At 43.4% G+C, this 27,609-nt stretch overlaps 2 protein-coding genes across 14 annotated transcripts; both read right to left on the bottom strand.

The window, feature by feature from the left end:
* Positions 1 to 188: 188 nt before the first annotated feature.
* Positions 189 to 24,039, bottom strand: LOC124343516 (5'-AMP-activated protein kinase subunit gamma-2-like). 9 transcript variants are annotated; one of them, XM_046796843.1, is made up of 16 exons: positions 23,965 to 24,039; positions 20,399 to 20,818; positions 10,656 to 10,755; positions 10,387 to 10,467; positions 9,565 to 9,749; positions 8,909 to 9,142; positions 8,785 to 8,827; positions 4,795 to 4,928; positions 4,417 to 4,465; positions 2,338 to 2,472; positions 2,113 to 2,265; positions 1,859 to 2,037; positions 1,596 to 1,799; positions 1,386 to 1,532; positions 1,235 to 1,328; positions 189 to 1,169 (listed from the first exon to the last, which is right to left on the bottom strand). In XM_046796843.1, the coding sequence occupies exons 2-16, from the start codon at positions 20,747 to 20,749 to the stop codon at positions 910 to 912; spliced, it is 2,349 nt and encodes a 782-aa protein (XP_046652799.1). In that variant the 5' UTR covers positions 20,750 to 20,818; positions 23,965 to 24,039; the 3' UTR covers positions 189 to 909. The 9 variants fall into 9 exon arrangements, with proteins under 9 accessions (XP_046652799.1, XP_046652800.1, XP_046652796.1 ...); XM_046796844.1 differs by lacking the exon at positions 23,965 to 24,039 and adding an exon at positions 22,918 to 23,437; XM_046796840.1 differs by lacking the exons at positions 20,399 to 20,818; positions 23,965 to 24,039 and adding an exon at positions 16,740 to 17,996.
* On the bottom strand, positions 23,979 to 27,220 carry LOC124343525 (protein IMPACT-A-like). Of its 5 annotated transcripts, none has more exons than XM_046796861.1 (8): positions 27,122 to 27,219; positions 26,687 to 26,766; positions 26,483 to 26,615; positions 26,324 to 26,423; positions 25,462 to 25,725; positions 25,234 to 25,393; positions 24,321 to 24,493; positions 23,979 to 24,037 (listed from the first exon to the last, which is right to left on the bottom strand). In XM_046796861.1, exons 2-8 carry the CDS (start codon positions 26,714 to 26,716, stop codon positions 24,034 to 24,036), a joined length of 864 nt encoding a protein of 287 aa, XP_046652817.1. In that variant the 5' UTR covers positions 26,717 to 26,766; positions 27,122 to 27,219; the 3' UTR covers positions 23,979 to 24,033. The 5 variants fall into 5 exon arrangements, with proteins under 5 accessions (XP_046652817.1, XP_046652820.1, XP_046652819.1 ...); XM_046796864.1 differs by having other exon boundaries at positions 26,687 to 26,763; positions 27,121 to 27,173; XM_046796863.1 differs by lacking the exon at positions 27,122 to 27,219 and adding an exon at positions 26,908 to 27,114.
* Positions 27,221 to 27,609: the final 389 nt, after the last annotated feature.

Raw genomic sequence — 27,609 nt, 5'->3', positions numbered from 1 at the left:
ATCCCGACTTTGAGGGCATTACGATAGACAGGCAACTACGCACTAAAAGGCGGCAAACTTAGATTCAACCTGAATTCAATTTTCCCAAGACTAAAACACAAAAAAAAGTATCAAAAGACTAAATTACTTCTGCATAACATAAAAAACTTTAAGAAACGTGTTTGAATTTTAGAAAATAACGAAGTAAATTGTAATTTCGACATTTTGTATTTAATCTTTCTATAGAACATAAGCGCCCTCGCATGATTTTTTTCCTTGCGAAATCTCAGGTCACCTAATTTTCTTTTAGTTCCACTTGCTTGATTCATATGCACAAGTACTCGGAAAGTACAAATCGTTTGACACTAAAGCCTAAGGAACGTTGGGTTAAAGAGGGATGTATACATTTTCACGCGCCAGCTCATAAATCACACAATTACTCTTTTATTTATGAGAGCTGTGAGCGATAGAAGCTCATTAAAAAACTTGGCGAAATGGTAACGTATGGCAACAAAAAGAGGAAAATAATTAAAACAGAAAAAATAAATCAGAAAGGTATGAGATAATTATATCAAATAGAAACCAACGAGCTTCAAATGGATGTCACTGCTTGCTCTTCTTCTTACCATATTATGTATACTATATATGTATAATATTTCGTGTTGCTCTCACGAGAGATAAGAATCAGAAGAGACAACGTACACAGAGATATCATGCTGTTGATTATCAACAAATTACCCAGCTGCAAAGAGGAGGAAAAATAAACAGCGTTGCAAATGGGGTTAGTTGAAATCACAATGCTTTCGAATGAAAAAAATCTCCTCATAATTCCGGTTGACGTATGAAACATTAAATTTGACATCCAACAAAAAAAGGAGGGGAGGGGAACAGATGGGTACATATGCCGCAATGTGTGTGAAATGAAGATGATCACTCTCCTACAGAAACAACCGGTGGCTCATTGGTTTCTGCCATAGTAACACCATTGAGGGCATCACGTATTTCCCTTGAACACTCTTCTTCGTCATCCATCATAGCTATATCCTCGCTCGCTGTTACTGGCTGGTCCAAGGTCTCCGCCCTGGAGGCAAGTTCGATCTCATCATCAGATGCAGTTTCTTCCGGTATGGTGCCCGTGTTTTCAGCATCAGAGCACAAACTGTTCTTCTTCGAATGGCCTGCAAATGCCACTGCAGATATATCCACAGCATGAGTTAGATGACTAATTCCAGATTGATTAAAATATGTAGCTTACGGCTCGGCTTTAATACGAGTTCTGAAAGAATGTCGGAGAGGGAAATCACGCCGATGACGCGATCCTCGTTATCCACAACAACAAGACGATGAACCTGCAGCAGGATCAAGTTTATTGCACATTAACAATCAATATTGAATCAATAACTTACCTCGGCTCTGACTATTTTTTCCATCACTGTGCCAAGAGAATCGTCCAGATGACATTTGGAAACTCCTTCAAACCAAGTATTTCGATGCTCATTGGCTTGCGTCAAAGTAATATCCAAGTTGTTGTAGGTTTTTTCCGCAGCCAGATTCTGTAAGAAATCAGAATTGTTATTCGATAATTCTTGCATGTTAAAAATATATCGCTTCATTACAATGACGTCAAATTTGGAGTAGATATCGACTAGTCTGCCTTGGGAATCGACGATAGGCAAAGCAGACACTCTTCTTTCGACAAACTTTGTCAATGCGGTGATTATCGGTGTGTCTGGACTGGCAGTTTCGACATTGTCGTACGTGCCAATGTTCAACTCTCTCAAAGTTTTGTTCATGAAACTTGGTTTCGGCATGTCCTTCAACTGTGACACAAGTATCAAGATTAAACACAGAAGAAATCGCAACTCACGGGGTAACTTACGTATAGAAACAGGAAGCGCAGTATTCTTTTATGGGTCACGATGTATAATACGTTGCCAGTTTGAGGATCAATAACGGGCAATCGATGGATTCGATTACTAATCAGCGTGTAAATAGCATCAAAGAGAGAAGCATCTGGACTAATACTCTGGAGTCCTTTGTAGTCCTGCTGAAGAACACCTTTAAAGGTACAAGGAAAAATAATTAGACTAAGTGTTCAAAAACCTTAATGTCTTCTTCATCATTCAAACTTACTTCTCCAAGTATCCAGTTTGTGCTCCTCTAACTCTTCCATCTGCACCATCGGAGATTTGTAATACATTTGCAAGATGCGGATGAAATCTGTGATGGTCAGCATGCCAACAAAACATTGTTTCTTGCTATCCCACAATGGCGCAGCACGAACTCCTGTCACGGGCAATTAAATAACGGGTGAATATCGAGAACAACGTAAAGTAATTCAAATTTAAAGCAGATTACCGTTATGAACCAGTGCGAAGAAAGCTTTTTTCACCAGAAGCTGAGTGTCGAAGACGACCAATTTGGCGCTGGTCGGTATGAGATCGTAACATTTGTGGAACTTGAAGAACTTGACAAAAATTTGATTTTCGTCATCTGCAGAAATAGCATAAACAAATAATTTTACAATCCAACAACAACCGACTGTCAAAACTGTCGCTCTTATTTTCCCCCTTCTCATTAGACACGACGGCTTTTTCAACAATTTACAAGTGGCGCCTCCGTCAAGGAAAGTGCAAGTTCGTATTCCATCACCGCAGAAGGATGCAAGGGTTTAAAATTAGAACATCCCAGCTGATTATCTAAAGGATGCTGGAATAGTTCTGACTTTTTGCGTGTGTGCTTTGTCTCTCCATTCTGTTGCTGGATTGGGTGGATCGCGGTGATCAATTAATCAAAATGCACAGCTGGAAATAGTGGAATGATAAAGACATTGTCAAAATGCCAAAAGATAAACTAACTTATTCTGGGGGGAAAAAATACTGCAACACGAAACATGTTTGACGCCATGACGGAACTAAAATTGAAAATGTCGAGCTTGTAGAGACACGAACTGAATAGCTAAAAAAGCAGATAACGATTCCGGCAAGGGTCCAACATCATCTTAATATAAATAGGAACAAGAAAACTTCGCATCGTCGATTGACAGAACGGTGTGAAAACCCATTGGGCATCCATTTCCCTTCGTAAAAACATTGGCGCTGATGACCGTCGCGGTGGCAGAACGGACAGGACAGCCATCGGCCGCCACCACTACCCAAAACGCTCCCAAACTGACGACGCTTTGTCTAGGCGCCCAGAACCTGCTTCCTCATAAGCACCTGCAATATCAGAAATGTCGGCCCAATTTGGATGCTGCACGTTTTCAAACTCTTTAATCTGATCCAAACTATATTCTTCGTCGTCTCCTTGAATTCGTAGAGTCACGTAGTTGGAATAGTAATGAAGACACAGCATGGCGTCCAGCTCACAATCGTCGCCGACTATTTTCTCGACATTAACACCATCCTTCTATCTTCGCTGTTGCTAATCCTCTAACTGTCGTTGTTGTCGTTGTTGTTGTTGATGTCGACGACGACCTCAACGGAGGACACGCTGAAGTTTTCACCGACTGATGGCATGGTACCGTTCACGGCGCTTTTCGCAAACTGGGCAGCGTTCCATTTGCAGACAACTGTGTGAGCTCCTGACATAAATCAAGTACACGCGGCGCTCTCTCTCACTGGCCAGTGCAAGGAGGACTTGGTGCTAGACTGGTTGAGGCCCGACTGCAAACGGGAGAGGAGAGCGGCGGGAGCATACCGCAGGTTGTGCGTCGAGTGCGTATGCGTTCGTGACTCCTGACGAGCGGGGAATTCGATTTCAAAAGTTTTTTAAGATTATTTTGGCTCGATAGCGTTACGTGGGAATTTACGGCGCTCTGTTGGAGACGCAACAACACGCGAGCACAACTGAGGAACAGCTTTGATAGCGAGACAAAGAGAGGTCGATTGCAACTGTCACTGCCAACCGTCGCCAGTCAAGGTGACATTCGACGACCCGAATTTCCAGCAAGCGCACAAACATTACAACTATAGCGCACAATCCGACTCGGACGAGAAACAAAAGCGCCAAGGCTTTTGTCTATTGGAGTAATGATGATGTTAATTAATAAAACTTCGCGAGCGCGTGCGCAATACAAAAGGATTGGCAACCGCGGCCGGATTGGTCGCCGAACCTCATTTCTGAGGGGCGCTGAAAGGACCACGGGCAGTCCAGAAGGAGGTATCGGCGTCAAATCTAATTTTAGAAACAAAAAATAAGGGGGGGGGGGGTCTATGTTCACGATTCTTGGCAACGTGTTAGTCTAGCGCTGGTTGCAAAGGCGATTTTCTTGCAGCAGATGCGATTGACCCCCATCCATCCATCTGCCAGGATCTTTAATTGGTTTGATTTATCATCTTTAGCAGACTTAGTCTTTAGATATATTCTCCTTTCGTTGGGCATTGCCCGGCGCAACGTATTAATCTAACATCAAAACTAATAGTATCCGGTTCTTACCCAAATCTCCGAAATCCAGCTTATCCAGGAAAGGATCGGCGACTGGAAGCTGTAAACGGGAAAAAAGAAGAAAATACGGAATTCTTAGGATATGAGTCAAATGACATACGCAACTAGAATGAATGCGTCATAGACGAAAACAAACGCAGAACATTCTGGCGTTTCTTATCTCTTTCATTTGTTTAGTTGATTTTTCTCAAATAAAGCTTTCGTCATTCCTTTCTTTTTCTAAATCGAGTGCTCTGATGGGTACAGGAGCTGCATTATGATGCAAGACACCATCAAGACAAACAGTTTACGACGTCTCCTTAGCAGATTACAAATCATCATTTCATAAACCAAGCAAAGACTTAACAAATTAAAAGAAAATAAACTTACTCCTCTGGAATCGCGGAATAGTATGGCTGAATGGTTGGGATCAAACGAGGCGCTATCGCCGGTTCGCAGGGCGCCAGGAATTCCGGCGCCGAGGGAGGCTCTTCGACGATCATCGCCGCGCCGGATCAAAGCACCTGAGTTGAGAAAACAGATAAATATACACACACGATCAAGTTTGCGATCTTTACGGTCTCTGCTCGAACAAACTGAAAATATCGTCACGGAGCTCGGATACCGGGTTTCTCACGTAAACTCGAAACGCGGATGAATTTGCTTGAGGAGCGCACAGCAAAGAAGGGAGATGCGGATTTGACCGATGGGGCGGGCGAAGGGGGCGGTGTCGTTGTAATGGGCGAACCAAAGGATTTGTTCGTAGGGTTAGGAATGAATAGACGGGCAGCCGGTGCGCAGTTGGCGGCATAACTGACTTCGCACATGACCGGAGTACTGAAGCGCAAAAAATGTAACGTATGGCTCAACTCGTTCCAAAAATCCGACAATCCAGGGCTGGGAGGAGGATTAGTTTGTATGGCACTGGATCTATTCAGTTCAGATCGAACCACAACATCTTTGGATCCATTTTTCTCTGCAATCAATGATACATCACGAGCGCCCGCTGGATTGTCGGCATAATTGGACGGGCAAGTTGGCGGACAGAAGACTTTAGCACACGATAAAGGCTGAGATTGGGCTATTCGAATTCGGACGGAATCTTTGGCAAGGAGAGGCGAAAGTTCGGCCAAGGTCAGTTGGCGGCCAGGCGAGCTCCAATCTTTGGAATGAGCAGCCAAATTTCGGGGCCATGCATCAGCTTCGGCACTACCAACGGAAGCCAGTGAGGACCAGTGGAAGACGTATCGGAGCGGAGAAATACCCTCCTGCTCCTCGCAGCTATCGACCGGGCGATGAGCTACGCAGCAGCAGAGGCAGCAGCGTTTCGGCAAAAAACCACATTGCAATGAAGGCAACGAATTGCACAGTCCCATAACCCTTGCATGAAGGACACTGGAACTGTCCGAATCGGCCGAGACTCAGCCAAACACCTGCGACGTGCCAGACAGTCGAGATGCTACTGACTTACACACTACGTTTGTGTTGGCATAACAATTAAAAATGACGACAAAAGGAAAAGATGTGACGTTCAAAAAACATTTTTTGGCTCGGTAAAAGGTTGGAACCGAATCATCGACCGAGAACAAAAGATCAACGCTGAACAAACACGCTCTGCGCATGTGAAAAGAAGCGGTTCACTGGCGAGCATAAAGTATCTATCATCACAATTTTATCGATTTCTTGCACATTTACTATCCCACTCGTTTTTGTTTTTCTTCTTCTTCTTTATTGTGTGTACACCCCTCCCACATCTAGGGCGGCTTGTGATCAAATCGCACCGACATAAACTAGTAATTCCCATTAACCAGTCTGATCTCGTCACGAGGAGACAACCAAAAAATCTTGTGACTGGCATTTCCAAGCAAAATTTTTCACCCTTTAAAATACCACGGCTGTTGAAACAATTTTGATTGCACTCCCAACTTACGATGTTTTTCTTTCTCGTCTTCTTTAGACGTCGATTCTTTCAATCTCGAGTTTTTCTTGGTGTTGGAAGAGCCGAAACTGGTACGAAACATTCTGAATGCGGCACTTGAACAAAGGGGAAAACAATCCAGAGAACTCGAGACAGAAAATCTATGCCTGACTGAATCTTGGCACGACTATATACAACATATAAAAGCTGTGATGGTGAAACCCAAACAGGGTTCATACACTCGCTCTCCTCGTGTCGATAAGCCAAAGGGCGCACTCCCACAACTACAGAGTGACAGAGAAATAATCCAGATTTACAAAAGTTGATAAGACAAGTGGGCAGGCCCAAGCAACGATCGTACTTGGAACTGTGACTGGATCAATCCCACTTTCCCCCACACACTCTGCTTTCCCTTTACCTTCGACTAGCTCTCACCCTAGACTATACTCTCCTAGTACGTCCTGGCCATCGAGATCCAAGAGCTCTTGGAGCCGGAACAAAGAGGGCTCTCCTCCAAGCAGCCAGCCGGGCTGCAGGAGTTTTATTTTGCCGTCTCGGATTGAAAGAACCCCCATCACGCAGCCGGACCAGCCACCTAGCGGCGTGAATTTTAAAGTGATGCAACGAACCAACACATTTGCGGGATCACGTAATCATTACCTTCTTTGACAATTTTATCGTAAATATTGTAAACAGTCTGAATTGAGGTGGTAACGTCGGAATCCGTGCGTTTCTTGGGTTTCGCCCCCGTCGAATGAGAACGATCACGCATGGGCGCTGGTGGTAGTTTTTCACTTTCTTCGCTGGAGGAAGCACGATGAACGCGTACGTGCTTGCGGACAGGCTCTGATCCGACTTCCTTCTCATGACTTCCAATGTGCGAAATGCGGCGTAGATAATGGCCCAAATCGTGAAAGAGATGGGAACTGCCGTGCGATGTGCCAGCAGGACTTGGATGCTCAGTTTTTTTGTCTTCCACGCTGTGATGTTTGGTACGGTGAGACGACCAAAAGTGACGATGAGGTTTTTCCATCGAAGAAGACGACATCTTTTGACCGTCAGTGGCGCTATCCATTTTGCTATCTTCGACTTTTGAATGCTCATCTTGCCCTTGCGAATGCGACTTGCCGAATGGGAAAAAGTGAAATGCTTCTAAACTTAATTTGCTGAAGCTTTTAGCACGAGGGCGAACTTGTTGACTGATGTGAGCCACGGGATGAAACGGAAGGCTTGACGGTGAATCGACAGATGCCGTTGCTGAAGGACTTTCTTCGACCAAAGACAACAAATCATTAATGAATTCAGGATCATGTTTTGGCTGAGGTGACAATGAGGGCTCAGGAGTCAAGCAGGGCTGCCACATGGGGTCTTCCGATTTCAGAGCCACACTGGAGAAGTTCTTGTCAGACTGACCAGGACTGATAAACTGAAAAGAGCTGGCACTTTCACCCATGGAAACGTCTGACCCCAACAAACTTGTCGTGCTGGCAGTGTCACCCTTGTTGGGTGTGTTTCCACGTTCCACTTCTAGGGCTTCACATCCAGTAAACACTTGAGCGTAGTCTTCATCTGCAATGGATGACATGGAAACGGCAGCTTCCAAATCAGCTATTGAAAAGCTCTCTTCTTTGCGATCCATTCTGGAAGAAATTATGTTTCAGTCTAGATATGCAGGATGTTTATATATAACTGAGACTCTTTTGTTGTTGACTTCAATGTTGTCCTTGTGTTGAACCAGTTGCACAACTTCAGAATCGAACAAAAGTCGTAAACAAGTTGTTCGAGGGGCCTAGTTTCCTGATTAAGGGATATGCACGAGAAGTAACAGAGTTATGGCCGTGACACGAGAAACGTAGCCAGGGGCATTCAACAAGAATCTTCAGTCGTATGCACTTATTCAAGTACAAAACGTAAAATAGGCAATATATCGTAAGAAATACTGTAAAATAATACTAAATAAGGAGAAGAACACACGAGGCGAACGTCACACACTCAACTACTGTTTTGCCGGGAACAGACGGCACAAACTCAAAAAGCACAATGTAAACGAAACAAAAATGTAATAGAATGTCCAGAGGTGCCACATCTTTCTATTTCCGACCCCTACGGCGGCAATGACTTTCTATAGTTTGCATAGCAACAATGAGCTTCGGTTTCTTCGAAATCCGCTGTGGAACACCCAAAAAAAAATCGGTTTTTCCAAGAGGTTACTGAACCGTTTCAATGAAATTGATATTGTTGGACTATGTTCGGGCAAGATAATAAAAAAACGTCAAATTGGTCGGTTTTTAACCACGTGCGTTCCCAGAGGAACTTCCGTCGAAAATACGGATTGGATGGTTGGATCTTTTTAACGATCTATTTGGGAATAAGGTGGATTTTTTTTTTTCAATTAAGGGGGACGCCCACTGATTTAAAAAAATAAAAGTATACTAAGAAAATTAATCATGTTGGAGACTCACCGTGACTGTTGTTGCTAACGACGACAACTGGCTGATTTTTCTGCTAAAAATTATTAATTTTGTTTAATTAGAAAATCCATAAAATCGATATGGATGATTGGTTTAAACGAAAATTGTTCATTACTTTGCGCTTGTCGTCAGTGGAAACACTTTGTGAACGATTTCGAAACATATCCATGACTTTAGAAACAGGTCCGCGTGACGTTGACGCTTCCGTGATGGATCGCGTCCGGTTTTTGTCACTGACGCCATTGCCGCTCCCATACGAAGAAGGGACGTCGTAAGGGAGCGAAGATGGGCTCTGACTTCCCGGTGACGCAATCCGACCAGCAACAATCGGTGATCCCATCAGCGAGTTCTGTGAATGTACATACAAATAATATTCAATGCATCAGACGGAATAAATAACCATAAACACGACATTCAGACATAACAAGAGACATCGTCAAAAGGGCTCACTCATATTTTTAATCGCCTCCCTATTCATTTATTTGCATTCCTTTCATCCGTGAAGGAGGACGAAAAGTTGTCAAGACAACCGCAACCAAGCAATTTCATCTCGGATTTAGATGGTGAACGTAATTGGACACATGAGGAGCGAGGGGATTTGACTGGGCTAGTTGCCCAGCAACGTAATCCTTCTCTTTCACAAGTTCATTCCGTCTATTCGGTTCACCGTTCATGGGATTCATAACGCGCAGGAGGGTGGATATAATCAGGTAAATGCTATCGATTATATTTGTATTTATTGAAATGGGTGGTTATTGCAATGGAACTCACTTGGACGGCATTCTTGACTGTACTCATGATAGTTGGTTTCTTGATGGCACGCTGGGCATCCGATTTGGAACGCGGCCGAAAAGCCTCGAAAATGTGGGCGCTCCCGAGGGTCTTGTGACGGCCGGGAGATCCGAACAGGCCGGCGTCGTCGCCAGATTTCCGACGCAGTCGATCATCGTGTGCAGCTGAAAACAACAATCAACAGAAAGAAAATGAGAATCAGTTGATTGTCCATGGACATCACGTTCCGTTGGGAACGAGAAAAAACATTCGTACGGACTCATGATGATGCAAGATCGTAAGTTACATGCTCATTTCTTTTATAACTTTTTTACCCAGATAACATCAAAGATTAGTTACAACTGTAAAACAATGAATAGCGCATGCAGGTCTTGGTCGATTCTTTCGTTTTTTTTTTTTCCTTCTCACAACATTTGAAATGCTGGAAGGAGACTCGTCAACACGTGACTGTTATCTATTCTTAGATTGCTGATCAAACACGCGCAGCCCAAAGGGGGAGAGAGAGAGACACTAGGACAACAACTCACGACCTGGTAAGAGTGTGGTGTTTTGGTTGTTGTTTTTAAAGTCCCAGCAAAAGAATTTACTTTGGCGAATCAGGTGAGCCATTTTTGTTTATTTTAGAGCGCCCGTGCTCGCACCCAAAGTGAGCTGGAATCGACAATACGTTCCACAACTCGTGCGTCCGACAGACACGGAAGCCCAGGCAGCAGAAGAAGCCCAGGCCAAAGCGTAAACAGGACAAACAAACACTCAAACGGAAGAAGAAGAAGAAGAGCCGACAGATTTGTGAAAATGTACCGATGAGAGTTGCACTGGAAACGACAGAATTCGACGTTCCGCCATGACGTCCTGGATTAGGATGAGGCATACTCCAAGTTCCTATTTTGATTATGCATTATACGCACGTCAACACGCAACAACATGTCAATTTCAATATTTAAATACCTCCCCCCCCCCTCTTTCATCTCACAATTTAGACAATTACTTCAGTAGAAGAAGGGGAAAACAGGAACAGAATGAAATTATCGATTAGAAGCCCTTCAATTTGCAAGACACACGATTCGTACCTGCTCGAGGTCTGGCTCCGTTGTCGGCCATGGTGCGACTTCTATCCACGTCTGAAGCGTCCACGTCTTCGGTCACGATTACGGGTAGCGGCAGCGAGGACTGGAAGAGAAGAAAAAAGGAAAAAAGAAATATAAGAGAATGTTTTTATTAGAATTCGGAACGAAGTGACGAAATGCGCAATGTACATATACTGCACAAAAATATCCACCTACAAAATCGGATTTAAAATACCAGCCGAGCAACTTTAAGAGTCTCTATTTTCGCTCGCTCCGCGTTCAAAACTGCCAAACATTTTCAAACAACATTTCCAGATTTTTTAAAAAATAATAATAATAACAAAAATGTGGAGTTTTATTTTCTCTCTCGCTCCCTCCACGTAGAGCATTTCGTAACTATTTGAGCGCACGCAGTACATTATAGGTACTGTGCAGGATCAAGCGTACGTGACGTCCGGCCCTTTGGGCTCGGAGCCAAACCGTCGTACAGCCATGGCGAGTGTCGCCGGTCCCAGACGCCAAAATGTCAGGCGACAACACAATTGACAACAGTTGCTGTAGAAGAAATAAAACCATTTTGTAAACATTCGGGATTTGAAACTTCACATTGTGGGCGGCAGCTAGTAGAGAAGAAAAAAACATCAACGGCCCATCGCAGCCCAGTGTCAGACTTTGTGGCGTCGTGGAAAAATGATCGCCTCAAATGGGCCACCAACTTCATGGCCAAATCCATTTCTCAGCGATATCCATTTCCCACCCGTAATCGATATACAGTGCACATATTCGTCCAAACCTAATTGACCAGGGGAGTCAATCGCATCCATCAGCTGCGGGCGTGAAGCCAACGACCGATTCATCATTTCTCTTATCCAAAAAGATGATCCCAGAAGGAAAATGACAGTTCAACTGATGGAAGAACAAAGAAATGGACGTCAGGGGATCGCATCATTAGGAAAAAGAGAGGAGTCCACAATTGAGGAAAAGAAAATTAGCTTCCGGAAATGAATATTTCAATAAGTTAAAACAACAATCAAACAAAAACGTTCTTTTCCGAGAAAAAGTGGAAGATGTCGACGAGTTTTGTGTGCAAGGGTATTTTCTCTTTTTTTTTAAGGTCCCACAGTCACGAGACTGGGCTTAGCTAATGATCTTGTCACGGGGCCAAAAAAGGAACGGGGATATTTCCAAAAGAAATGTCTGGACGGGATGAACTTGGTTTTGATAGTCCAGTCTGGCGGTGGTGCACGATGTTTGCGCAGGCATGCTAGGAGAAGCGCGGAATCAAAATATAAAAAAAGAAGAAGACCCTCAGACACACACACAGCTCAATGACAAGACGAGAAAAAGGATACGTTTTCTTCTTCTTCTTTCTCCAACAGGAAACGCGGTGTTGAATTTTACCTAGCGCTCAATTCGCCGCCATGACGGCACAACTAAAAGTGTCGGTTCTGTGCGTCTCGGATTCGCTCGCAAGGGGATAGCAAATGGAATGACCAAGTTAACGTTGACTTTTGCGCGCAAAGTGACTTTACAGTCACGCCTAAAAGTACCTGGGTAGGCGACTCTCTGCGTTCAAGACTTGAATGATCCAACAAGAGTGAAAACAGAAGAGCTCGGCGCACATTTGGAAAATACCACAGGAGATCAATACCTACTACACCTACCATGTAGACCAACTGCGACTTGTCTCTGGAGTACCGTCACGTCTCGCGTCACGTATACCGCCGCCAAAGTCTATACGCATCCAGCATTGATCTCCACATGGAAAAAATGTGTATTTACGTATAGCTTTCTTTTTATGTTGGCAAACATCAAGACGGCGGCTATAAATTCCGGTCGGATCGTGAGCAGAATCCCTTTATTTCATTTGTTAGTTTTTCAAGTTCGCCCACCGTTTGTTTAATCATGTGAAAGAAGGATTTTGAGAGACGGCTGAGGCCCATTAAATTTTACGATCAAGGGAAATAGTTTATAATAAAACATACGAACAGATTAAGGGTTATTACTTTGTCCTTTGGCGGATGTTGCGTAATACGCATTAATATGCCATCTGAGATCAATACAGACGGGGAGACTACTACAGCATATTGCTTGGCTTCCATGTCGGTTGCAAAATTTCCTTTACAAAGTTTCATTTGCGTGTCTAGCAAAGTTTCTCCTCTCTTGGCCGTGCAAGGTAACAAGAAATCGATAGAAAACTAGAATCTAAATTTACACTTCACAATGAAAATGATTCGGCAAAATGTTGAACCCCAATCCAACCAGTCATAGAGAAATAAACAGGGCAGCAGCTAGTGGTAGGTGGGTAACAGCCCAGCCAATTTCCTGCTAAATCGAATCAAGTCCCAGCACTCTTCAGCTGCCGAGATATAATTATTCGACTCTTTTCGCCGAACCTCGACCAACCGCCGCGTATAGACGAGGCTTTGTACCACACAAAGTTATTGCATCCAGTCACGTAAGAGAAGAGGGAAAAAGGAGGAAAACTGACAACTGCACTCGATTGGATGGAGTGAATGACATCGACAACAAAAAAAAAAAAAAAGAAAAAAAGAAAGAATAAGGTCTCTCTATTGTCAGGGGGGTTTAAAAGTCAACAGTCGCATGCAAAAATATCAACAGCAAAAAAAACGCGAAAGCAAAAGAAAAGCGGCAACAAAGCGAGGAGAAAAAGATCAAATAGATTTCCTTATTAACTCAAGAAAAATCAAAATCATTCTTACCCCCCAACAAATGGATGATTAAAAACCAATGGGAAACACAAGAAGATGGCGCAGCAGTTTAAGTTCTCCAGGCACCAAAGATGCAGAAATAAAGAACATTAAAAAAAAAGGAGACAACTCAAAAGAATTCGAGAGACTCCTTTTATATTTTCTCCAGCGACCCGTGTGATTGAAACGCGGAGACTATAAATTAAGAGTGCGGCAGCCACCACCAAAAGAATCGATCGACAGAAACGGAATTGGATCAAACGAAGAAAGGCGGAATGAGATCAAAACGGTTGTGAGCAATGTCTTTAAGCGATCCCGAAATTCCTTCTCTTTCTAGAGACGATTAGAGCGCCGTACTCACCATACTGCCATCATCACCCTGAGTGTGATTGCCCGGAGAAACTAGACAGCGATGCATGGCGCACGTTCAATTTCGTTTAATAAAAAACCCAATAACCCTTTTCTTTTTTGTTTTGGTGTTAAGAATTCAAGACACAATCCCTGGCTGGAAACTAGTAAGTAGCAGACGGGAGGCGCAGCTGAACTAACAACGGTATTGATTTCAAAGTTTCTACGGGTCGCTTGACATTCACCGTCATGTACAGAGTGGCAAACTACAAATCACGTTTTTTTAGGGGGCTGCAGCCGTGTGTCAATTTTTCTTTTTTTTTCTCCCCTCCCGGTCTGTGACTCCTTTCACGCAATATGGAAAGTGGACACACAAGTTGCTCTGTGTGTAATAATATGTGCTGTCTGGCACCTAAACGCGGACTGGTGTGATATGACCGAAGATGCCCGCCACACTGGCTAAGCGAAAGTTTTTGCCCGTCTCCACACACACACAGACACAGACTGTCGGTACAGCACGCTACACTCACGCCGTTGCTTGCTCTTATTCTACTGCAGCTGGCTGCCCCTCATGTGTTAAAGTGTAACATAGAGTTGAAGGCGATGTAGGGTGTAGGAGGAGCCATCAGCGTTAGCTGCGTGGACGTGTGTGCGCGTCATTTCTCTCTCGTCCGTGAAACAGCGTGAGAACCGCATGTGGAGCGTCCGCGCAGTCGCAGACGGACTGGCAAAGCCAGCTAACAGATGCGACGTGCGGGTTTCCAACCCGCGGGCTAGCCCAGCAAACAAAGAAGTACGTACATGCGAATATAATCCCAGCTTTACAAAATTCCATTCCAATATTCAAACTGAAGAACAGTAACATAATGAACGTCCAAACAATGGAGGGAAAGTTGCACTCCGCACCGGAGTATTCCCAATTTAAACTCCAGACGACGCATCAACCGAAAATAACAAAACAAAAATCTACAATCGGTTCTCATTTCCATTTTGAGACTTTCCAAAGAGAGAGAGAGAGGGAAAGCACATTTTCATAGACCCAAACGCGACCTGGCGGAGACGTCTCTACTATAAAGAAGCATTGAAATGTCAGGGACGGCCCCAACGACCCAATCCGTACGCCGGACTTATATCTATTAAAGCGGGAACTTGTAATGCGTCTTGCAATAAAGGTGAAAGACTTTTAACCGTCAATATTTTAATACTATTTACAGAGATGATCGAGTGTGACTGTAGAAAGTTAACATGTCGCAAGACGTGAATGCACTCCACTGCCAGAAGCTCTCGGCCATATTTTTGCCCGATGACCCAGTCTTACTGGTACCACCACTTTGAGAGTTGAGACGCCGATCCTGTTTTGGAGAGTTTTAATGATCGCCGCTAGACGTACACGCAAGGCGCAGAGAACAAAAAAAAATAAAAATAAATAAAAATACAACAAATTTGGCTTGTTGGAATTCCCCCGTAATTTGAATAGAATTCAAAATGGAAAGAATTGCCGTTTCGAATGGACAAGTGCTGCAGAGAAATTAAGTCTTAGAAGGAAGCCAACAATAACAACAGCGTGTCACCATGACAACCCCGTCAACAGTGGTGTGCGTGTTAACTAAATGCGGACACGGAAAAAATGATTGAATTGAATAATGATTCACGCCAATTGACGCAGGCTCTTTTAGGACAAAGAACGACACGTCTCAAGGACCTATTTCAGACAATCCCGCACGGCAATTCACGAATGCTGGTCGCATCGAAATGATTCGCATTAAATAGGTGCGAACCTTGACTGCGCGAGTCGAGTCACGTAGTCCAGCCGAGCGAGAAATGCTCGGCCAAATCAGCCGGTCGCAATCGGATATAAAGAACCAGTCGTGGAAAAAAGAAAAAAAAAGTCGACAAAGGAAATACCCACTAGAAAACGAAGCGATGCAGGATTCTAGTCAGGAGTCCTAAGGAAACTGTCGACTCAAAATAGTCAAAAGTTAACAACTAGAATATCTAGTTGGCACTCCCAGTTCAGCGATTAGACAATCAAAAGGAGTCACGACAAATGCATTTTATCAGTGCAAAAAAGGGAAGAATGAGAGAGGCTGAACCCGCCTTAACGATGATAACATATCGAGAGCGTTCCGATCTTATCTCGAATGCATCGCTCAGCTAATTATCGCAGTCGGCGACGACTAGGAAAAGAGATTCACGATGATCAAGACGAAAAAAAAAACAAAAACAAAAGTGAGTGCAAAAAAAATGACCAAAACGGGTCGTAAAAGAAAAACCTTTTGGCAAAGGATAGAACCACCAAAGAGGAATCACGACTCTTCAGGGCATAATAGCTCAAATCGCCTTGAGAGATTTTCATTCTTTTCCCTTTGATCTTGAAGGACGTTTACAATGGACTTTGGTTTCTACACGAAAAAAAAAAAAAGAATAGTCCCCCCTTGTGAAAAACGGGGCGCGGCATCGGGTAGCCGCCGCTGGCTTGTTTGATAATAAAAAAATCCCAACTAGAACGCATGCCATTATTTTGAACCAGCTACTAGGGAAGAGTGAGATTAGTATGACGAAGCATGAAAACCGCAAAACTTTTCTCTTTCATTTTCTTTTGAGGAGGGTTTTGACAAGTTTGGGAAAGGCAAAATAAAATCAAGACCAACCAAAAATGTCCCGACATTTGGTTAGTGCCGTTTCCTTTCGTTTCCTTTTGCTTGGTGTTCAAAACGAGAAATGCGTGGCGATATCAGGAGAAATAAAAATAAGATTATTATTATTATTTTTTTGTTTCAATTGAAAAGAAAAAATATTGTAAACGTTCGGTTGTCAGTGACATCTAGGATGCTACGGAACAAGCAGACGAACATGTTCCCCGGGAGCTATTCGGACACGACGGCGACGCCCGTTTGCACTGTCAACATTCACAGGTGCGTACGTGTCAGACAGACAATGCCGTCCCAACACCCTCGCAAAACAACAGCGTCGTCATTTTTTAGATTGAAAAACAGAAGGTAATTTAGGTTGTGTAGGGCGCGGTTACCTTTCTGTAAACGTAGTTCCTTCTCGGGATCCAAATGTCCTTGTTAAAATAGCCATTATTGTCCAGCTCCTCTGACGTCTTCTCTTCGCCATCCTGCTGGACGGTTTCTTTGACTTCGATGAGACTTTTGTCAATGAAATGGGGATCGAGTCGCAGTGGCAAATTGGAAACAGGCGCCGAAGAGTGTCGGACGCGCTGTCTACTGTTATTGGGTGAATACATTCCACTGCTACTAATAGTGGTGGTTGTGCTGGATGTGGTGCTGTTATTATTATTGCTGCTGATATTGCTGGTGCTGTTGATTGTCTGAGCCGGGCGTCGGTGATAATGGACGGCAACGGGTTGCTCGTTTGAAAATTCCCCTCGAGCACGATTGAGCGTATGCGAACTGGATGATTCGTCCACTGATCGATTACGACTGGCCATCCAGCGCTTAAAGAGCGTGTTGTGTCGATGAAGACTTCCCTGATAGGAGGGCAAACTGTGATAGACGCTGCTCTCGGTGGGCGATGAACCTTCTGTGCTAGGGATCTCTTCTTCGACATCTTCGAGGACGCCGTCATTGGAAGTTTCGCTAATGCTTCGCCCTCGATGGTTTGGCTGCTGTCCGTTGACAAGACGTCGGCTGGCATTTTGATTGGAATCCGACGACTGGATAGTCCTGCGGAAGCTTCTCCTATCGCCGAAATAGGACCACAGCGCCATTGCGCTACAATTTCAACCCCGCCTCTGGGAGTGTACAGTGGCCTGGTTATGCCTTTCTTTTTTGCTAAAATGAAAATGAGGGAACTTTAAACCCCAGGGCAATACACGTGGCGATAGCGAATTAGTCTTCAACAAGATTTTCTTTTTTTTTCTTCCAAAAATTACGAATTTCTACAGAAGTTTAAGAAAAGAAAATTTGTTTCATTCCAGGAACGCCCCAATTACTTTCTCACTACACAATGCAGACGCAACGCAGACGAAAAACACTCTGCTGTCAATTGATGCCGATAGCAGCAGAACTTTTTCTTGTTTTTAAAATGTCACATGACAGATCTGAGAATCTTCTCGATCCCTTCAGAGAGATAACAACCGTGGGTCTTTTGCTTTCTCTCTCTCTCCAACAACACACGAGCCGAATGTCACACAAAACAAATATAACAGACTTGACACAAGAGAAACGCCAAACGAAAAAGAAAAATGTGACGAGAGGAGAAAAACTTGATCACGTCTGCACGGTTCGGAGAGTCGAAACCTATTAAAATCAGTATACAGACGAATGGAGTGGTGGCACTAGTCGTCGAAAAAAAAAAGAGACGGTGGGTGCGTTCGTTCGTTCGGTTGCCGGTGGGTGGGTTTCTCTGATATAGTTGAACCATGTGAATGCCTCAAAGCGTTCGGAGGCATCCTCTCCTTCAAATAGACATTTGGTTGTATAAGTCTGCCTCGTGTCTAAAGGCGGGAGCTTTTTTGGGGGGTGGTTCGGATGAGCGGGAGGTTCTCTTTTCTTTTTTAAAAAATATTTTTGTAATATTAAAAAGAAAAAACCCGCGCGCACGGACATACGACCTTGAAAGTGCATACCCACCCGGCAGCTACACTATGTACTACTATACAGTGCTTTAGCTGCGTCTCGGGCCGGCTCAACACGATCTAACAAAACCGGGCAATCCGGGCATGGCGGACGGACGGAAAAGAAAAAGGAAGAAATGAATGTTTAAAAGGCGCTGACTGATTTTTTTGTTTTATCTGGGTTTTTTTACCATTAAAAAAAAAATAATAATAATGACGATTCATTTCATATCAAAGAAACTCGTTTTGGTAAATAGGAAGCATCCCCACCCAACCAGCCAAACTAGCTCAACCAGTCGATTCCTGGATCCGTTTAAGGAATTTCGAAAATGGATTTTACGTTTATTTGTCTTTTGTCCAGAAATGGGGTATTAGAATATGTATAACAATTCCAACATTATCAGGTTAATTTTGATATCAGTGTATATCGAAGCAGGAGAGGGGGGGGGGCGCCGTTCTATCAGCTTTCCATTCATTCTAGCGGACATAAGGCCGGATCAGATTTCAACGATCTAAAACGCGCAGTCGATTCGAGCGGAGCAGAAAACAATCCCTCTCCGTTTCGGAGATGGAACAGCGGCACAGTAGTACATACTAATCGATGCAGTGTGTGAACTTTGAAGCCGGAGGAATTGAATGTCAGATGTGGGAAACGACGTTAAATCCCCATTCGCCATTCCCAGCTTTCACATCCATGTTTCTCAGTTCCATCCAGATCTGGAATAGACTGGTTTGATTCCCGAACCAAAAAATTCAGTCTTGAACACACAACAGAATCGCAAAGTTTGGCGAAAGGAGAAAAAGAAGAAGAAGAACGGGGATCGGCAAATAAGTGTAGCATTGAAAACAGGAAACCGCCAGTTCTCTCCCGACCGAGTCGGCTCACTCTCCACGTTATTGTGCCACTGCGGCAATAGGCAAATTATTTATAGACAAGGTGAAATGGCCTCCTCACGTGGACGAAGGGTTCCTCTTTTGTTTTTTCATTCCCCACATTTTTCAAATGGCTGAAATGGAAGGCCGCCATTTGTAAGACTAGCGTCGTCGGACGCCGCGAGCGTCCAATTCGATTCTCCCGCGTGAGTACTGCGTTGTTCGCGAGACGGCGACTAGCGTGATTTTTGCAAGATGGCCGCGATGCCTTCAAGGGGGGGAAATGACGGCCAACATTATTTACGCCCGAATCTCCAAATCGGGAGATTGGGCGACAGTCCATCTATTTGGATAGCGGCCAGTTCAGCATCCTTGGCTGCAAAACGGCCAAATTGATCGTCTCCACCACCTGAGGTTAAGGAGGAAAATAACTGACGACCAAATTCGACTAGAGCAATAAAAACCGACCCAAACGTACCGAAAGTGGGAGGGGGCCCTAATAAAAGATAAGAGAAAGTCAAATGCGCTGCTGCACGCTGCATTGTCGACAAACAAACTCGATTCACAAACAAATAAGTTATTTTTAGATATACCTGCCCCCCCCCCTCTCCTTTCTATGTGTTTGTTTCTTCTAGCTCAACCCCGGTATTTTTACTTTCAAGCAAAAAAAAAATAAAGAACAGCAGTCCGCGCTCCCCGTGTGCGTGAATGGAATATTCGTTCCACGTGCTGCTTTCCAGGACCCAAAGAAAGTGGACCCACAATATTAAAGGTTAAAAACCCCCCTCCGATATCACTCACGATGTAGAACCGGGCGTTTAATCTGTGATGACTTTTCGTGATAAAGTGTAAATAGCTCAAAGTTCGTCGACCGTACACTCGTGGCATAAATCTGATGATATGAGAAACGACGCAGTAGGATCTAATATCAAGGTCTGTGCATAGGAAAAATACAACCGTGTAAATATGCCACGCCATTGGCACAGAGCTTTCTCGAGTGCGCATAGGCATTTCCAAATTAGACAACACAAGTCACGCAATGCCAACAGCAGAGCCTCTGCAAAACTATCGAGTTATGTGTACACGAATGTACTCTCTCCCGTTATGGTCATTTCCTCCGGGGACGAACGTAATTTTAACGATATCCCTCACAATTTAATGATTGCACATATTTTCATATCAGAAGATAATAAGAAGAAAGAAGCTAAATCTCAATTGACTTGGCCGCTTACCTGTCGAATGTTTAGAGAAAGATGCTGGATGGGGAGGAGCTTATGGCGTCTGGGCGGCGGATGAGTGGCGGCAATTTGCTGCTGGCGGGCTTGATTTTGGGCTGAGTCATTCTCCGCTGTTGCAGATCCAGCGGAAGTCTCCTCGGGAATTGTTTCACATACATCAGAGGCGATGGGAGAATGGCGACCTATCCATCTTGGCGACTGACGGCCAGGTATCAGCTGATGCCGTCGGGTGCTGGGCGAAATGGTCGCTCCGATGCCCTTGATTTCTGGCGATAAATCACAGACGTCGACGCCCTCGTCCCGGTCGTCGATGGTGGCCAACTGCTCCAGCGATGGATCCTTCATCTTCCTTATTCCGCCAGTGAAGACGGATCCAGTCACCTGCTCGCCAATTTTCGAGGACAAAGTGCGAATCTGCCGCAGAATAGTTACACAGAAACGCAATGTTATTCATTTATTCCATGGACGAAAGCCAGCTTTGTGTTGTACATAACGTCATTTTCTATCATCGCCATCGAGAAAGCCTCAAGGGTATCCAAAGGCGATCTTCCCATTTTGTGAATTTTCAATTGTACTATTATTACAAGGAATCCCCACTCGCTTCTGACTAGATCCCACATTTCAAATTAGTTCCGTCCTTGTGGGCTCGCCGGTGGAGTACACGAAAAGCTTCAATCGATAAATCAGTAGAGCCGAACGGGAATCAAAATGTCTGTGGAGATTCTTGATCGCGGAGGCAGAAGAAGAAAGGCTATATGAGAGAGCGTGCTGTCTCTCGGAAAATGAATGGCAAAGAGTTTCTTTTACTTTTGTGGGGGTTACTACCCCGAACTAACGTGTTTCAGTTAGAGGGGGTCGTGGTCGTCTTTGATGATCGGCATTTACAAAATGAACGATCCCAGCGGTTAAAAAAAGCAAGTTGAATAGTGACTAATGAAAACCCCAACCGTTTCTTTTCTTGTCCAGAACCAGAAGTTTGTCGGGATAAAAGTTGTGTAAATGACGGAAATTGACCGCCCGACTTGCTGCGCTGGTACCCGAGGGATCGGCACGTGCCAAGTTGGTCGGTAGCTCTGACCGCCGCTATACCACGAACGGAACACGACGTCGCACAAACAAAAGAGAGCTAGAGAGAGAATAGAGAGAGAGAGACAAGATGGCGCTCATACGCTTTAAATCGATAAGCTCTCTTGGTGGTGGTTGTGTGTGTGTGTGTGTGTGTGTGTAAAAGAACTACTCGTGGTCGTCGGCGTTTAATAGCTCCCCATCAGTAAGCAGACCCCCCTCTCCATAGGTCGTTGCAATATGTAATGCTGGGCGTCGTGAATCGTAAAGACGAGAGAAACAAGAAACGAACGTGACAAATGTCCCGAGAAGTAAATGAAATACCAAGCGGTGACAATAACAGCAAATCATGAAACGCATGTGGACGTATTCCCACACAGCCAGGGTGATCCTATTGCGAAAGAGGAATTATTTAAAAGAGCCGGAGAGTAAAACCCAGGAACCCTTTCGAAAAGGAGTTCTCGGACGTCATTACCGCAAGAGGCGCGTCAATCATCGCTAATTTAGTCGTTAACGACAAGAGGTTGTTGTTGTACGTGACCTGCAAATTACGTATGCACTTGGCATTTAAATAGGCGGAAAAATGTAGAGTTATCCATGAGGTTGACTGGATGCTGGATGAGATAAAATAAACAAAAGGGTGGTAGTTTAGAATGAAAAGAAGCGACCGGCTTATATCACGCGGATCCAACGCTTTGTTCATTTTCGCTCGATCAATGATCTCCCAGCAACAGGCCCCTCCGCGCACTACCCGGGAGCTGCAGCCCAGCCCAGCCGCTCCTCAAGTCCTTTCTTCTTTGTCAAACATCGACGAGTGCGCTCGCGGAAGCATCCCAGTCGACTCCCTCGGAGAGCCACGCCTTACTGTTTGACGCCGACTCATATTTCTCTCGTGTCCATTTACACAGTAAAAAAAAGAGCCCGTTCTTTCCGACCCCCATCAGCGCTTTTATTCAGCGACAACCTAAAGTGTTCCTAACCAATGGATCTACGGTCCTTCGCAATATTAATCAAGTTCTAACGTTCAAAAAAAAAAAAAAAGAAAAAAAAAGGGGGAAAATTCAATAAAGTAAATTGCAGCTGTTTAATCTCTAAAGCGATGAAAGCTTTTTCGGTCGTATGCGCTATAGCAATAAAAGCGGAGTGAGAATCTGAATTTTTTTTTTCTTTCCGGTTTTGTTAAATTCACTTTTCATAAAGGTCCCGGGGAAAAGCGGGAAAATCCCCAAGCCGATCGATACCTTAATGCGTGTATCTACGGCTTCCAAAATTCGCGAGGCCTCTTATTTTTCTTCTACCCAACGTAAGAAGCCTGAAGATGTTTGAACAAGGAAAGGAGAGAAAGTTGGCTCAGCATGTTTGCTTCATCCGAGCGTGCAAGATACTGTACATACACTGATATGACACACACAGACACACACACAAAGAGCGGCCAAAAGTTTAAATACCTTCTCTCTCAGGGGTTGCCAGTGACGTAAAGCATCGCAAAATAGGGGAAGGAGAGAATGTGACGGAGAAGGCACGTGCCAATGTCGCACTGAATGTGACGGGCCCCAGAGTATTTAACTCTCTCTCTCACACACACACACACTCCAGTTATTAATACGACACTAAAATCGAGTCAACAAAGAAGAAGAAGGGGAAGAGCAGCAGCAGCGCACCAGGGTGGTGGGCCGTTCGCTTCGGGATAGCCGGAGGTGAGCAAACAAACATAAGGATGAAAATGACATCCGTCAGTTTTCTTTTTTCTTCTTCTTCTTTCACGCCGGTGAAGACGAAAGACTAACGGAAACAAAGAGATAGAAGAGGAGAAAGAAGAAAACAGAGCAATAGAGCAACACTGCTTTCATGTCTACTTCAGTCAGGGCGATGAATTTTGGAAAAGAATTCTCAATTCGATTTCAGGCGAAAAAAAAAAGGAAATTCACCGCATCGATGTTGGTAACGCGGGGACTCGGGATCGACTAGACTGACTTGCAAGGTGGTCGCAGGAACAAACCAATTCCTAAGAGCGCGGCAAAGAAGAAGAAGGATGCCCCCCATGCACGAGCTCGTCTCATGGTGGTGGTAGAGGGAGTACCACGCCCCTACCCATCGAGCGAAGTAAGGATCTGGAGTATAAACGGGGTGGAGTTTCGGACTGTATCCAACGAACGGAGAAGACTCCCAACAGAGGGGGGGGGGGGAGGGAAAGAAAAGCAGCGCAATGACGGACAGAGGAAGAGCTTCTGAGGGGATTTTCCTTTTCCTATCCGCACGTACCACCTACGCACGTTGCCCGACCCGCTCCCACTCCCGCTCTCCATCTATTTCCTAATGTTTCAGCGTAGCCTATAGCCTATCGAAGCGAAAAGGCGAATCGATCAGCGATGACATTGTCACAACTGGCAAATAAAATGGATCCGTCCAGATGAATAAAAGAGCTTAACGACTCTGTCGTTGTGTTTCGTTACGCAAGTATGTAAGCCTAAAATGGAAATTATTAATTCTGTTACCGTGTGTATTTTTGCACGCTGCGATGCCCGTGTTTTCAACCAGCAACCAGCCTTTTCTCACGATCAATTCTATCTGAGAAAAACACAAAGTCCAATAATCCAATCAATAAATGAGTAGGTCAAAAGTAAAAAATAAAAAGTAAAAAGACATAGGGCAACCTCTGAGGGGACCGAGTCAACGGAACCGAAAGAAAGATAAACCAAAAAGGCAGAAGAAAAGGATTGGGAATGAGAAAGACACGGTAGAGAGAAAACAAAAGAAAACATGAAGATGTGTGTACACCCAAGAGAGGGAGTGTGTAACTGTGTGTATGTGTCATTCTTGTTGTGTGTTTGTTTTGTTATTTGGTCTCTACCTTTTCTTGCTTTTCTTCTTGGTCACGTCGTCACTCCCGGCCGAAGCGATGTAAGTGCCCATCTCCAAAGCGTCACGCGCCGCGTTGTTGATGAGCTTGAAACGGTCGCCACCGAGAAGAATGCCTCCAAACCACCGGGAAACGACAACAATCACGTTTTTCACGTCTAAAATCTGCAAGGGCGAGACAGGAACAAGGGGAAACATAAATCGTTGGTTATTTCCAGACAGGCATCGAATTGGGAGAACAATCGAACAGGTTAAATGAAATCCGAGACGTTACCAAGACGACCGACTATTTACGTCACGTATCGAAAAAAGAAACTACCGGGAAATCGACATATTGAACATTGTTGTATAGCGTATCCTTTACACCTCTGTAAAACTGACAGGTTTCTAATTAGAGCACTACCGCACAGCAAATCCCGCCCCATTCTTTCCAATATTGTGTCCTTGCGTTTGTCAACTGATAGTCTGACATTGTATAAGCCCCATAGGGAGATGTCGACGTTGAGTTGCTTGATTGGCCTTACCGGAGAAATAATGGGAGGGCGGGAAGCAAAGAGTAATCTTACTTAGCCCTTGCTTGGGAAAGGTAAATCTATATATGAAGCAAGACCGGGTCGCCGTCTTTTTGTACTGACGTAAAATCTAAATTTTCCTTCATGTTAACACATTTACAAAACCAACGTGATAGCTACTTAAAGCCTAAGTACATTGGCAGCTCACGTTGTTTTAGCCTCAATTAGAAAATAAGCACGCAACCTATAACCTTACAAGTTATTGCTAGACCAATAAACATAATTAAACTGTTTACAAAATCATTAGCCTTTCTCGATTGAATTAAATTATGGAATTATGATTATAATTAAATGGAATTAAACCATTATTATAATTTCACAGATGTATAATACCTGAAGTAAATGCATTAAACGTCCTCCAGCATGAGTTTCGCCATCGTCATCACAGTCTTGAATCCACATTTTAGTCTGTTCATTGTACATTCTGTATGCATAGATATTGTGGGTAGCTTGAGCAATCTTGCGGTTTTCGTACAGTTTGGCTAAAACCAGCCTGCCGGGTTCAATCATGAAATAAGTCGATTGAAACAACAACTAATAACAATGATTCTGTAATTTTACTTGACTTGGCTGGTGTTAGTGACAGTTGCAGCATGGCCTTGGAAGGTACTTTTCCTTTCTGTAAAAGGGTCGGCACTGATTATGGATGGGCATTCTGCTTTTGAATCCTCAAGATCTAAAGATTTAAACTTGTTGGGAATTTCTTCTGCAATAGGCGGTACTGTATCATCATGAACATCTTTTTCAACATTTGAATCCTGATTTTGTAAATGTTCTCGAAATTTTTCTATCCAAAGGTGGAGAATACTTTCTCCAGCATTTTCTCTAGAAGAAAAATTAAAAAATTAAAAAAAAATGTCATTTTGAATATACAGTCGCGGCTGAAAGTTTCTTTACGTGTAGCTCAAAAATACGCCTTTTTACTGTGTATTGGCGGATGGTGTTAGCCTATGGTAGAGGTTGAGCTAACTTATTTGCTCGTTTCTTTATTTTTTACCGCCCTTCTTTACTTAACTCTACCTCTTAACATTGATTACTAATTTACCCGCGATAACGCAAACGTTACGCATTCCTACTGCCCAGTGCTAAAATGAAACTAATCAATGCAGAAATTGTCACAGTTACAAACTGATCAATCATCTGTCATTTTATCGTTTCATTTAAGAGCTATTGCTAGTTTATTGGGCATCGATGCAATTGTCTGATTATCGGCCATGGTTACCCATAGTTTAGAAAGCCGCGCCAACAAATCATTGTCGGAGGTGTAAGGGGGTAGGGGGTAAAACTTGAGAAAATCGAGAAAATAAGGTAACTCAACCTCTACCATAGGCTAATACCATCCGCCAATACACAGTAAAAAGGCGTATTTTTGAGCTACACGTAAAGAAACTTTCAGCCGCGACTGTATCTCAGAAAAAATTACAGATATATCTGTTCTAGTTGATTATAGATTTCATCTCTATCCTTTTCTTTCATCCATGGTGCTGTCAGAAGGTAGAATGGAGGAGATGTGGCTGGATACTCTGGATTAATTAATTTTTTGTTGTTGCTATGTTTATAATGAAATTTATAGAAATACTACCTGCTGGTAGGGTAATTAGTAGTGTTGCAACTCTCCCACTTTCAGTAATAGTTGCACTGAATGTTCTGAATGCTTCATCTTCTGTTTTCCATTCATCTAGATAAATCGCTGAGAGGGCTTCAATTTCATCCATCTAAGTACAAGAGGTTTTTAATGTGTAACCTTATTAAATCAACAACACATAAATCAAGGAATATTATTTACCTGCTTTGATAGATTGTCATCATTCTCCATTATAAAAGTAAAGTGGATATTTTCTGGTCAAACGAAATTTTTGTTTATGCCTGTATTAGAAAAGTTGTCATATCGTTAGATTTGAAAATCAAAGATCCAATCAAAGATTAATGATCTCTTTGTGTGCATGATAAACTAATTCAGTTTAAACCTGGTTTAAACCAATTTGAGTACCCCAATTTGTAAATTACTTCTTATTTTATGTCAAAATAGACCATGATTGTTGTTAGATTCTTTTAATGGGAAATTCTTTACGCAGACACCTTTCTTGCTTTCGAATTTTTAAATTTGCGTTTTATATTTTGAAGCAACTTCTTGTCTTTGAAGAACACTCGGTAAAGGTTTTTAAAAACTAATAAGGCCATAAGAAGAAGCAATGTCATTCAAACGTAAACAATACAGTACCTGTTGAAAAGAATCTTTGTCGACTGCAGCTCAACGAGCACGGTGAATCGTACTGTCAAGCGTCAATACTAAATGTAAATAACACCACCTAGCGATAGTTTTTTCAACTTAAAAAATGTAGCGAAATACAAAAAGCATACAACTGTCAACAGAAGTCGCCAAAGTATTGATAACAACATTTTTTAAAAAGTAAATAAAATTGTGCTCTCACTTTACGCAATTAATTCAAGTTAAAGAATTAAATGTCAAAATTTTAAAAATTCATTCTCTATGAAATTGCATCACTGAAAATAATCTTTTTTTTAACTCTTTGGGCTAATTAATCATTCTTGAGATTAAAACTGAAATCCTCATTGAGTAGGTCATTACCGACTTTATAATTTGGTTATGTTCAACGAATCCGTGTATTTATAATTATTTAAATGTACATCACCGAGTTAAAGAAACGAGTTGGTAGTTAGGTAACAGTTACTATGATTTTCATTCAC

Source organism: Daphnia pulicaria, chromosome 6, assembly GCF_021234035.1.
Source record: "Daphnia pulicaria isolate SC F1-1A chromosome 6, SC_F0-13Bv2, whole genome shotgun sequence".
Classification (NCBI taxonomy): Eukaryota; Metazoa; Arthropoda; class Branchiopoda; order Diplostraca; family Daphniidae; genus Daphnia; species Daphnia pulicaria.
The sequence above is the reverse complement of the archived record's forward strand: the minus strand, read 5'-3'. Positions and strand labels throughout refer to the sequence as shown.